Genomic DNA, 12,253 nt, shown 5'->3' on the forward strand with positions numbered 1-12,253 from the left:
GGAATTTGAAGTCCAAACATCTTCAAGTTACCAAGTTTGAAAAACACTTACAGACTAACAACGAAGTTGTACAGTATATTGATTAGGGTAAAATAATGCACTATTCTGTACCGTATAGCAGTGTTATTCAATCTTGACAATTTGAAGATGCCTGGATCAACTCCCTAGTTAGTTTTGCTGGCTGAGGAATTCTGGGAGTTGAAGTCCAGGCATTTTCAAATTGCCAAGGTTGAGAAACTGCTGTATAGGGATTCTTTCCTTGACTGATTCTTACACACATGGTTGACTAGATTGTGGCTCTGCGAATTTAACCTGTGACTTTTGCTTCAGTTTTTCTGTTAACTCAGATAACTCTGGTTTCAGATGAACCCATCTAAAAATTATACGAAATCAGAAAAACACGGTTGACTTTAAAGATCAAACCCAGTCCCAGACCTTAACAAAATCAAAACTGCAATATCACGAAATAAATGTTTAGCATCTGCTTTAAGTCTTAATTGTTTACCGGTTAATACCAGCAAGTTTTTTAGGTAAGAAAAAAAATTAGTCAAACGAGTTTTAGGATTTAAACTGGGAAATCTTTACCTTTTGATGCTGCTAGTTACACAAAGTATCCTTGCGTTCCCTTGAAACTAATCAAGGTCTTATATATATGATATATATAATGTCGTCTGGTGGGATAATGCGATCTTAAAAAGGATCAGTAAACGAGACTCCTGTCCTGAAGAACAATGCAAACAGAGCGAGGCCAATTCCCTTCTGTCATCGATGAAGGGGCTCGGATTTATTCCTGTCCCACGAGGTTCTCGGCCGTTTCTTGCCTAAGCAGAGGGTCGAACTAGAAGACCTTCCAACTCTGGTATTCTGCTGCTTCCAGCTTTTTCCGCCTTGATTTGCGACCCTGCACTTGTAAAGCTCCTTCGCCTTTCCGTACCGCGACTCCATTCGGCCGGAAAAACCTCGTTTCTTCCTCTCCTCTTCCTGGCCTGACTTGAGGACTTAGGGGCGGCGCCGCAGCCTCTTTGCCGCTTGAAAGACATGGCCGGCGGCGGAGTTCCCTTGCTCCGTGTCCTGGTGGACATGGATGGGGTCTTGAGCGACTTCGAGGGCGGGGTGCTCCGCGACTTTGTGGCTTCCTACCCCGGGGAGCCTCACGTGCAACTGGCGCAACGAAAGGGCTTTTCAGTGCTGGATCAGTATCGGCGCCTGCGGGAAGATCTAGGGGTGAGCTTCTGGTAGCTGGATCCCGGGACAGGAGGAACGCTAGATCTCCTTCCCCCGCCATTTGGTTATTCCTGCAGCTAAAGGAGAACGGGCAGAAATACTGTACAGGGCAGATCTCAGGTTTTCTCCTTATATGAAGCGTCTAGCATTTTTTTAAATCCGTAGTTTCTGGTCATGTTGAGATAAACATAGGAACGTTAAAGCAGGGGTTCCCGACCTTGGCAACTTTAAGACTGGTGGACTTCAACTCCCAGAATTCAAAGCTGGCTGGGGTATTCTGGGAGTTGAAGTCCTCCAGGCTTAAAGTTGCCAAGGTTGTGGCCCCCTGCGTTAAGGGGCTTTTACAAAAATAAGTAGATCTGCTTTAAAAATGATTTGGAAGATTTCCTATGCAAGCCAAACACAGACCTGGTGTTCCTTAATGCTGGCCCAACTTTGTCAGGTTCCCACATCTTTTTTTTTAAAGATACAGTTGTTTTAAGGAATCATTCATCAATCCACCTCTTAAAGAAGTAGCTTTTTTTTTTTAAGCTAGTAAAAGACCGCAAAAGTTTGAGCTGCTCTATTGAGCGCCCGATTACTGCAATATACAAGGCCCAAAACACTTTTGCCTATAAACAAGTACTGTACAACTATAATAGTATTATGAGGCAGGGAAGAGCATTTCTGCAGTACAGGTAAAGTCTGCAGCTTTAAAGTTTTAAAATAAAGTTTTAGCTGAAGCATTGTAAATCTGCTTCATGTTGTGAGCTTTTAATTGGTGGAGTGCTTAAGAGTGCGTCCATGTGTACTTTTTAAAAGCATAGTAGGATATATAAAACTGTACTCTCGTTTGAGAACTGATAAAAGCTGTTGCTTCACTGTTGGTATTATTCTGCTGTAAACCTTTCCTTCTAACTTCAGCAGGTGGCAGCCTCCAGCTCTCTTCTCTGGGTTTGAAAGGCTGAGCAGTGTCATCTGTTTAGGGTTTAAATCAGGGGCTCCCAGGGCTGTGATTAAACTGGGAAGACACCACAAAAGGTGGAAATGTCAAACCACTTTTCAAAATTGTCCAGGAGTTGAGGGTGACTTTGCTTTTTATTATTTCCTCCTTTCAGGTCACTGGGGAGACATAACCTTGGTGTCAGTTTTGGAAGGCAATTTTTTCTTTTCTTTTCTTTTTTTTCCACTTAACTGCCACATATTTTATCTGGGGAAGTTGCGGGGGGGTTGTTGTTGGAGCGGTAAAAAGTTATTCATAACAACATTCCGTATTCAAGGACATCCTGCGTCTGATGGAGACTGCCTGAAGATTGTATCCAATCAAATGTGAAGAGTTGATTGGACAATGTGATGAACTTGTGGGTGTGGGGCAGGGCTGTGAACTGTCAACTGGGTGTGAAAAACCTGGAAGCTTTTAGTTTCAGGTTTTCCCAGCTGTGCCAACATGACATCTCTAATAAATTGGAACTTTGAGGAACCTTGGGGGTGTTCCTTGGAACCCTGACACTTGGTTCTTAGGTGGTCTCCCATATCTCCATTTCTGCCAGGAGCTTCATCATTTACCTTTATACTGAAACAGGAAGAGAAACCAGAACAGGCTTGTAATAAGCTTCCTTCCTGAAGCTTTCAAGACCACAAAGTAAAGGAGTTTGAAATTATATCCTGAACGGCAATCTCTCTCAAAGTCAGATGTTTTGTCAAAATTAACACAAAAACTTTTGAGAGGAAAGAAGTATACCTGTTTTTTGTTCTTAGCTGGGCATCCCTTTGGTAGAAGAACCACACAAATTGCTGGAGGTACCCCCTTTATACAATATCTGCCCTCTCCCTCCCAGCAATCCTGGGCTGTTTTCTCAGAGAAAGGGCAAAGGAAAGAGACAGTTTCCTTTCTCACCTATATGACCTTGATGCAGATCACCGATACTCTATAATCCTGAGAAGTTGAATCAATACTCTATAATCCTGAGAAGTGGAATCGGTAATTATTTGAACAGCTGGCTGGCAGGAACCAAGTCTCTGCATTTTTGGGTATAAGTGGCATTACTTAACAATGAAAGTGAGGAATTCCCTTCCCCATCATAGTGTTGTGTGTCAATGCAGCATGATACATCCCATACATGTGTTACTAAAAAGAGATGATCTCAATTTCGGCGAATTGAAAAATGTGTAGACTTCAGCTTCCAGAATTCTCCAGCCAGCTTCAGTTCTGGGAGCTGAAATCCACACATCTTCAAGCTGCCAAGTTTAATAAACACTGCTATGGCATGTTATCTATGTATGCCTAGTCCTTCCACTGCTTATTCATTCTAATAACAAAGCAGTTATAGTTATTTACCTAAGCAGTGATTTGCAAGGTTTGAGAATCATTTTAGTGCCATCCCTCAATTACAACGTTCTTCACTTTACTGAGTTTTTGAGTAAGGAACAGATTCAAGAGTATAAACTTAAATTTATTTGAAAAAGAACGAATGAGATAGAAATATAACAGTCATGGTAGCTATTTTAAATGATATCTTGCACCAATGACCCATTCTTAATTTCTTGCTTTAAAAAACAGCTTGGCCTTTAGTGCTACTTACCTGATACCTTGGAACATGGTTTGAAATGAACTTAAAACATGACATCTAGTTTCTTTATATGATCTTTAAAGCTACCTGAATTTTAAACATTAATTATCTTAATTCTAAATATGTGATTTTTTAGGACAAAATAGCCAAGGTCTATGAATCACCTGGCTTCTTTTTGAGTCTGCAGCCCATCCCAGGGGCTATTGAAGCGATGCATGAGATGATTCAAATGCCCAAGTAAGGACCATTTGACATTAAGAACACTTTGGCATCAGCATACATTTTCTTCTTGTAATGGAGAATATCATGTCTTTTCAGCACTGAAGTTTTTATTTGCACAAGTCCTTTACGGAAATATGAATACTGCGTTTCAGAAAAGGTTGGCAATTGTCACTCTTCTTTCTTTCACTCTTAACATGCGAAGCACCTATCAATCATGATGAGGGATTCAGTATGTTTTAAAATTCTTTTCTTTCTTTGGCTTTCTTTCTCTGCCTCATCTCTGGTCAGTGGCTAATAACAAGACAATGTCAGAGCAGGTTTGGATGGCTTTCATACCATGCCTCAGCTTTAGTTCTTCTGAGATTACAGAAAAGTTCTGCCTTAGTCCAGGATACTAAACTCTTAAGAAGATTACTAGCCATTAAAATCCAAATCCTCCATTGCCCTATACAAACTGAAATCTTGCCAGTACAAAGCCACTAAAGAGTCAGATCCCTTTGAAGGAAAAAAAAATATCAAGTATATTTACTCTTTAATAAACAAAATATATACTTCATTCATCAAAATATTAATATGGTACTAATCAGAAGGGTGGCTCTTTCAAATCAGCACAGGCCATCTGGAAAGGCTACTGCTATCTTTATTTTAAAACTTGTAAGTGGCATTTTAGAAAGGATTATATTGTCCAATAGTTCATACATATGTAATTATACATATGCTTCTTATGAAATATGCATAGTTAAGATGCTGAAGCTTAAAAGCCTATTTTATCCAATTCATGTAGTAGTTTCCTAAGCTTGTCGCTGCCACCTAGATATGAAAGACTTGCTTTATTCTCTATTGTCCATAATATTTATCGATTTATTATGATGTTTTATGCCGCCCACCATCAAAATTATGAGGATAACAGACAAGTATCATAGACTAACTATATAGGAATAATTATTATCTGGAAATCAGTCTTTAAAGAGCTATCTTTCAAAGCTTGGAAAAAATCTGCCTGAAAAATCAAGGAAAGCCAGTTTGTGTGGCTCTCCAATTTTTGCTGTATTGCAGCTTCTATCACCACTAGCCAGCCCTGCTCATTATAAGAGATTAGAAGAGTTGCAGGCCAGCCTCTGGAGTAGAAGGAAAATTTAAATTCAAGAATGGGCTGACCTGATTTGAGTGTCTGTAGAAAAACATCCCCCTCCCATGCCCCAGAGCATCCCTATGGAAGAGGCAATTGGGTAACAGCTTTAAAGATGGCTGATTGCTCTGTTCTAAGCCTCATCCCTTCTTAGTTATGATCTAGAGCAGAGATTTTCAGGATTTGGGAAATCCAGAAGCCACCTATTCCCTAGCCTTGTTAAGAATATAGTGAAATTAAAGGCTAAAACAGTGGCATGTTGCAATTCTGATAATAAACAAACACAGTATTCCTGAAAGACAGTGCTAGGCAACTACAGAGTCACAAAACACGCTCATAACTTTAAGAGCAAACCTGCTTCTTAGCAATGCAATTTTCTACTTTAGGCCTAATATTTATATATGGCTAAATATTTTTACAACCTCCAGCCAAAAAAGTCCTCCATTCTTGCTTTTTATAATCACCTATATCAGGGGTGTCAACAAGCCAGATGTGTCCACAAGCCAGATGTGTCACGCGCTGCTCATGCCCCCCCCCCCCGTTTTAGCAAAGGGGGAAAAAATTGTGATACATCATGTGACAAAGTGACGACGCATGTTTGATACCCCTAACCTATATGGTTGAAAGAGACATTTTGGAAAACCAAAAAATAATTTACATTTGTTCTGGTATGACCCATATCTGAGTAATAATACATAAGATTGTGTTTTAATTCTCACATAAAAGAAAAATAACTATGTTAGGGTTGCTTTTTGACAACTTTGTTCTCTTAATCACTATAAATTTTAATCACCTTTTTTGTGAACCATATAGTGAGAAACTTTATTCAGGGGGGGGGGGGGAAAGAGCACTAACCTGATGTACTTTTGCCATTAAGGACAATTTTTCATTTTTTAAGGAAATTTAAAGGAAAGGAAATTTTAAAAGAAATAGGATGGGCATGCTGCAGATTCCATTAGCCAAAGAATGTTAGCTCATGGGGACTACAAGACAAGCTTTTTCTGCAGCAGCCCCTGCTCTGCTCCTCCTTTTGGAGATTAGAATGGCCCCAATCCTGTTAGCCTTCTGTACAACTTTAAAGACCTTACTGGCTATGCTCCTGAGCCTGGGGTGTTACATGTGCCAAGAGCCCCGCCTCCTGGCTATATTGTTAACAGGCCAGATTTCTTGTTCTGAATGTACTCAAATTAGACGTTTTAATGATTTTTAGAGTTTTAATGGCTTTTACTGTTTTTGTTCTTTTAAAATGTTTTACAACTTTAATTGTAATATAAGTTTCTGAATTGGGAGCCAGTCCAGAATGATTTGCTGAGATGGGTGGCTATAGAAATCAAATAAATAAGCAAATAAATAAACAATAAATAAGCAAATCAATCACCCAGATCTGTTTTTGGAGCCAGATTACCAGCCTATGCTTGTTTACTCAAAAATAAGATTTATGTGTTCATGAGTGTGTTCATTGAAACTTAAGAAACCGGTAAACATGTAAAGATTTACAATGTAGTGCTTTACAAAATGAGCAAAGAATTTTGGCCGTTTGGAGATTATCAGCAGCTTGAGATACAGTCCAAACATTCTGTCTTAAAGCTACATAGGATAAGTCTACTAAGTACCTTTCTTCTAATAACTACTTTCTTATCACTTGGCAGTACATATGGGTTGCGCAGCACTTGGGTCCTAAATTTGTGGATCGACTAATTCTGACTCGAGATAAAACAATTGTTTCAGCTGATCTGCTCATTGATGACAAGGACACCATTAAAGGTATAAGGATCTGTGCTACCACTTCAACTTTTCATCTAAGTGCTGTATTATATGGTAATATTTAAATGTCCCTTTCCAATTCTTCTCAGGGGTAGAGCCAAATCCAAGCTGGGAACACATCTTGTTCTCTTGCTGTCACAACAAACATCTAAAGCTACAGCCTCCACGGAGGAGACTTGAATCTTGGACCGATGACTGGAAGGCGATACTGGAGAGCAAACGCTCCAAGTGAAGCATAAAGAAAAGAACATTTATTTCAGTCACCATCAAAGGCTCTGGGAAGTATCTGCTGATCACCAATCCCAACTGGAAATAGAGATAGGCCCTTCAAGTCAAATGATCCATATGGGAATAGGATTATATCTTAATTCTAAATGCGCTTGAATGATTTGAGTTACTAAAATGTTAAATCCCTGGATGGAATGTTTGTTATGTTTGCCAATTAATTAAATGAACAAAAGAGCTCTAAAAATGTAAGACAGCTCTTTGACTCATTATCTCCCCCCACCCTGCTACTTACTGAAAAATATACTCAGTCAAAGAACATATATTTCTATTCTCTCAACTCTCCTCTACAAACAGTCTAGAATATTTACCAAGGCTTTTTAGCAACTAGTTTATGGCAACTGGTTCATATTTCTAAATAACCTGAAAATGAATTGAAAAGCACATCAGAGTACGAAAGGAACCCATCTGTTCCAAAAGTCCACTGTATGCTTCCCAAAGGAAACTCTCAAGACTATTTACAGCCATTTTTAAAGCAGAATACCTGTCACAAATTCTTTCTCTTTTCCTTTGGAATGTGTGTCAGGAAAGAATCCTGCTCCTAATTCAGGGAGGATCTTGTTGGCTGCCTCCTGGGCTGCATTCATCCTTGGGCAGTGGGATCCCAACTGCTGTGTGCCTGGTTAGGCTCCTGGCCTGCTCCACCTGAAAGGGGCTGCAATAATCCTCAAGGAAAATAGTGGCCAGGTTTTTCAGCCTTTTGTTATTTGAGAGGGAGAAGCGCAGCATGCATTCGATCACAGGGAGGGTGGTGATCTCTTGGCGGGACTGGGCTGTGGACAAGTACATCAGAGTTGTAACTGCAGATAGGACTGTCTCTTCGTTGGCACTGGCCAGACAGTTGACAACAGCTGACACTCCACCAGCCTCTAGTATATAGTCTTTGTTGATTTTGTCCAGGCAGAGATTACACAATCCTCCTGAAAAATAAGAAGGTAAAGTGGTTTGGTCCATTTCATCTTAATAATAATGTACATTTCGGTAGTTCTAAGACAACTTGGTCTCTTGTTTCTATCTGTAAATGGTTTTGGGCTAAATCTGATACAAGTACTGTACTGAACTGCTCTTTGGTGACCATTTGAACTTACAATGACTATAAAAAAGTATGACTGATCCTTGGAAGTTGTAGCCATCACAGAATCGTGCGGTTATGTGATCACGATTCAGGTGCTAGACAACTATCACACATTTACAATTTAAAATGTCTGATCACCATTTGCAGCCAGACAAGCAAAGTCAATGGGGAAACTGACAGTCACAAGCCATGGTCACATGATATTCCTATTTCTAAACAACTAAGGGTAATTCACTGCACCCAGAACTGATGTTTTAAGTTGGTGTATTCATGTGATGTTTCACTTTACAACTATTGTTTAGCAAGAGTTGCCAGTCCCAATTGCAGTTGGTACCTCAGATCTACCTACAGTATATAGCAGGCATGTCAAACTAGCGGCCCGCTGGCCAGATGCATCATGTGCTGGCCCCGGCCCCGGCCAGTTTAGCAAAGGGGGGGGGGAAATCCTGATACGTCATGTGTCACCGCCGTGATGATGTGAGTTTGACACCCCTGGTATATAGTATAAGTAAACTTGTAAGCTATTTATATGAATGCTGTCCATCAAAAATAGTTTTCAGGAGGTGCAAAAACATCTCTGCATCTGCAAAATCCTTATACTGGGAAATTTGAATGAGCAAGCTGAGAGCTAAATTGAGAACCATTACTCACTAGTCAGAGTATGGTCATACCTACCGGTAGAACCAGTCATAAATACTGCCCTGTCAGGTGGGAAGACACGGCAGAGAAGAACCAAATTTTCTCAGTTCAAATGACCAATTATAACAAAGATACATTCAGAATCTTAAAAGTCAAAAAAACTGCTTGTAGGTTTTATATACAGGTTATGAGTTTGTACAAATGTTGTGGAGAAAGAACAGAACAGTACACCTCATGGATTAGAAATCTATAACACCAGAATTATAAAATATTGTACACATTTAGAAAAACTTGTATTTGCAAATTAGCCTATACATTTGGATATTTTTTTTTTGGCCAAAAGGAGGAAAGCAGGTAAGAGAAATGATGCAGAGTTGACAAGCACCCTCTAACAGCCATTATAGTTTATGTTTTAACTATTTTGACATTGCCAAAAGTTCCTCTATGCAAAAATTATTGTTGAATACATAGTTTCTCCTTTAAAAAAAATCCTACTTATTTTTTAAAAGTTGAAATCTTATAACATGCAGATGTTTTATTAAAAAAACTAAGTAATCTACATTATTTAGTTTCAACCACTGAATTTTGTTTTGAAAACCTTTTCTTTAAAATAAACGGTCAGGCTAATCTCAAACAACACTAGAAACTCTACTTTGCAACAGTCATTGTGCAAGAGAATGTTATTTTATACTACTGTTTTCAGCTGTACTCTGACTTATGTTTGCTGGTGTATTTTACTAGTTCTTGCCATCATTTTCAAAATTTATCTTCTGTAATATCCTACCCAGTTCTTCAACCTACTTGCATGCCTTTGCCAAAGAGATCCAAGGATGAGGAAACTAGCCCTCCCACGTCTCTGATCATTGGTTATGCAGAGTAAGGCTTCTGCAACTTTTAGTTTAGCAATAAATTACATAATTACAGGTTCTTCTTCACAGCTTAAAGCAATGACAAGAGTTGAACACTGCAATGGAATAGGCTAACATACTAGCTTCTCCTATATCCTATAACTATTGAGAAATGATTCTATTTCATGGAAAATGTTGAAATCCAGGCCTTACCAAGTGCAAATTCCACAAGATTGTCATTGTCCTCTGTGAGCATGTCCAGAAACAAATCCAAGACCTTGAGCTGCCGCAGATATTCATAATTTTGGGGGTTATAAGCAAAATTGGCCAGATTAGCCAACACTTGCTCTTTGGCATCTGCAGCATAAATAAAAGAACTCTTAATATTAAAAAAGCACCTGTAAAAGTCAATGTGGAAGTACGAACTGACCAATAAATTACACTCACCTGAACTATCTGTCGCTTGGAATTCAGTGACTAAGGCCTGCAAGTATTCAAGCCGACTCAGGCCTGCCAACTCCTTCTGACTTTGGGACATACCGGTAGATGCTAGATAAATAGAAGACAAAACAGTATTAAGAACATCATCTGGTGTTATGGCAGGTATCAATACTTACTATAAATGTATGCATTTCAATTATCCCAGTGTATATTATTTCATTCCCACTTCAAAAATACCAGAATGGTATATAAAAGCATTGCTAGGTAACTGTGCACAATAACACTCTTAGAATAATTTTGACATATTTTTGATTATAATGCTTCTCTTCCAGCAAGTTCATGTGACTGATAGCATTTGTTAGATTTATTTTATTTTTATTCTAATTCTTTTTGCTTTTGTTTAGGATCCAAATTTAATTAATTTCTACAGATTTAGATTTATTTAATATCTTAATTAAATCTTCCTTCCATCTGGATCACAGTAAATTTGCCAAATCTTTGCATATAACACATTTTCCCTAAACTAGCTGCACTGTTGTAATATAAAGAAGACTAATTCTGCTCTATCACTATTTTAAAATATGATCGTAAATGTATGCTTAAGAGAACTCCGGTATTCCAACGAATCACAAAAGCCATGTGTCAGGCATTTGCTTATACTCGTAAAGTTCAAGTTACAAAGATGTGGGGTCACTTCAGGAGGATTTATTAACTTGTTCTGGGAATAGCCACTGATGGCTATTCGTTTCCTTTAATAATACCCCATTTAAAATGCAAGCATTGTCACAAATTTTATTTATTTATTTATTTGTATCCCACCTTTATTATTTTTACAAATAGCGTAACTCAAGGTGGTGTTTCCTTTAACAATATCCCATCTGAAATGCAAGCATTGTCACATATTCTATTTATTTATTTGTATACCGCCTTTATTATCTTTTTTACAAATACTGTAACTCAAGGTGGTGAACATATTCAAAACATCTTCCTCCTATTTTCTTTACAACAGCATCCCTGTGAAGTGAGTTGGGCTAAACTAAAGGAAGAATGAGTGACACAAAATCACCCAGCTGGTTTTCATCGCTAAGGCAGAACTTGAACTCAAGGCCTCCCGTCTTCTAGTTATCCATTTGTTAGCTGATTGTTAATTTGTTAACATTGTTTCATTTTCAGCTCCAAGTTTTAACATAGCAAGTTTTAATAACAGCAATATACCGCTTCAGAGCGCTTTACAGCCCTGTCTAATCAAACATTCAAAAAACAATAACAAAAAGGATTCGGTTATAATCTAACTATGTTAAGACCCAAGGATCTTATTTCTTCAATCAGGCAACAAAGCTAATACAAATATTTACCTTCGTTTGCATATTTTTTCATATAAAAAAGGAACCACGCAGTAATCAATACTACATTCGTGAGTGTAATGCTAATACCATGGTCTTCGTCCAAATGACGCCACGAAAAAGTCCCTAAAAGGAAACGGAGCCACAGCTTCTCCCACCTGCTGGATTACCTGAATTTTCTAACTATGCGCCTCAATTTCCATCAAGCCCTTGGAGTGGGCGGGGGGGGGAGGGAAGAGGGGGAGGAGACAAGAAATCAAAACAATATCCCAGCAAAAGACCTGCAGACTTAAAGTTAAAGCGAAACAGGAAGCCGGAAGTTACGTTTAGGGACGAGAGGAAAGGTCGTCCCCAACGGCATAGAGAGCCTCATCCCCTACGCCTTGTAGTTCCGCGTTTGGTGCGGGATGCCTCTGAAAGATTCGGTAGGCGGAGCCTCTGCAGCTTCCCCGGGCCCCGCCTCTTCTCGGGGTGGAGCGGAGGCTGGTCTCTAGATCGGGGCTCCAACTTGGCAAGTTTAAGACTTGTGGACTTCAACTCCCAGAGTTCCTCAGCCAGCTTTGCTTTGCTGGCTGAGGAACTCTGGGAGTTGAAGTCCACAAGTCTTAAATTTGCCAAGGTTGGAGACCCCTGCATGATGATGGACGCTGCGGGAAGCATCGCTGATGCTCGGGGGACGGTTGCTTCCGTGCACGGTTGGCGGGTGGCAAGAGGCGCCCCGACGCAGTGGGAAG

The 12,253-nt window shown here is 39.4% G+C and overlaps 2 protein-coding genes across 2 annotated transcripts; one reads left to right on the plus strand and one right to left on the minus strand.

Annotated features, from left to right (window-relative positions):
- Nucleotides 1-886: 886 nt before the first annotated feature.
- Nucleotides 887-7,365, plus strand: NT5C (5', 3'-nucleotidase, cytosolic). The gene is made up of 5 exons (XM_058166971.1): nt 887-1,224; nt 3,910-4,010; nt 4,092-4,152; nt 6,774-6,888; nt 6,978-7,365. The coding sequence occupies exons 1-5, from the start codon at nt 1,039-1,041 to the stop codon at nt 7,118-7,120; spliced, it is 606 nt and encodes a 201-aa protein (XP_058022954.1). The 5' UTR covers nt 887-1,038; the 3' UTR covers nt 7,121-7,365.
- ARMC7 (armadillo repeat containing 7) lies at nt 7,348-11,900 on the minus strand. The gene is given in 5 exon segments (XM_058166970.1): nt 7,348-7,766; nt 7,768-8,093; nt 9,949-10,092; nt 10,183-10,284; nt 11,532-11,900. Coding segments are annotated over 5 exon segments (717 nt in total). The 5' UTR covers nt 11,554-11,900; the 3' UTR covers nt 7,348-7,643.
- Between the last annotated feature and the right edge of the window lie 353 nt (nt 11,901-12,253).

Source organism: Ahaetulla prasina, chromosome 2 (assembly GCF_028640845.1).
Source record: "Ahaetulla prasina isolate Xishuangbanna chromosome 2, ASM2864084v1, whole genome shotgun sequence".
Lineage (NCBI taxonomy): Eukaryota > Metazoa > Chordata > Lepidosauria > Squamata > Colubridae > Ahaetulla > Ahaetulla prasina.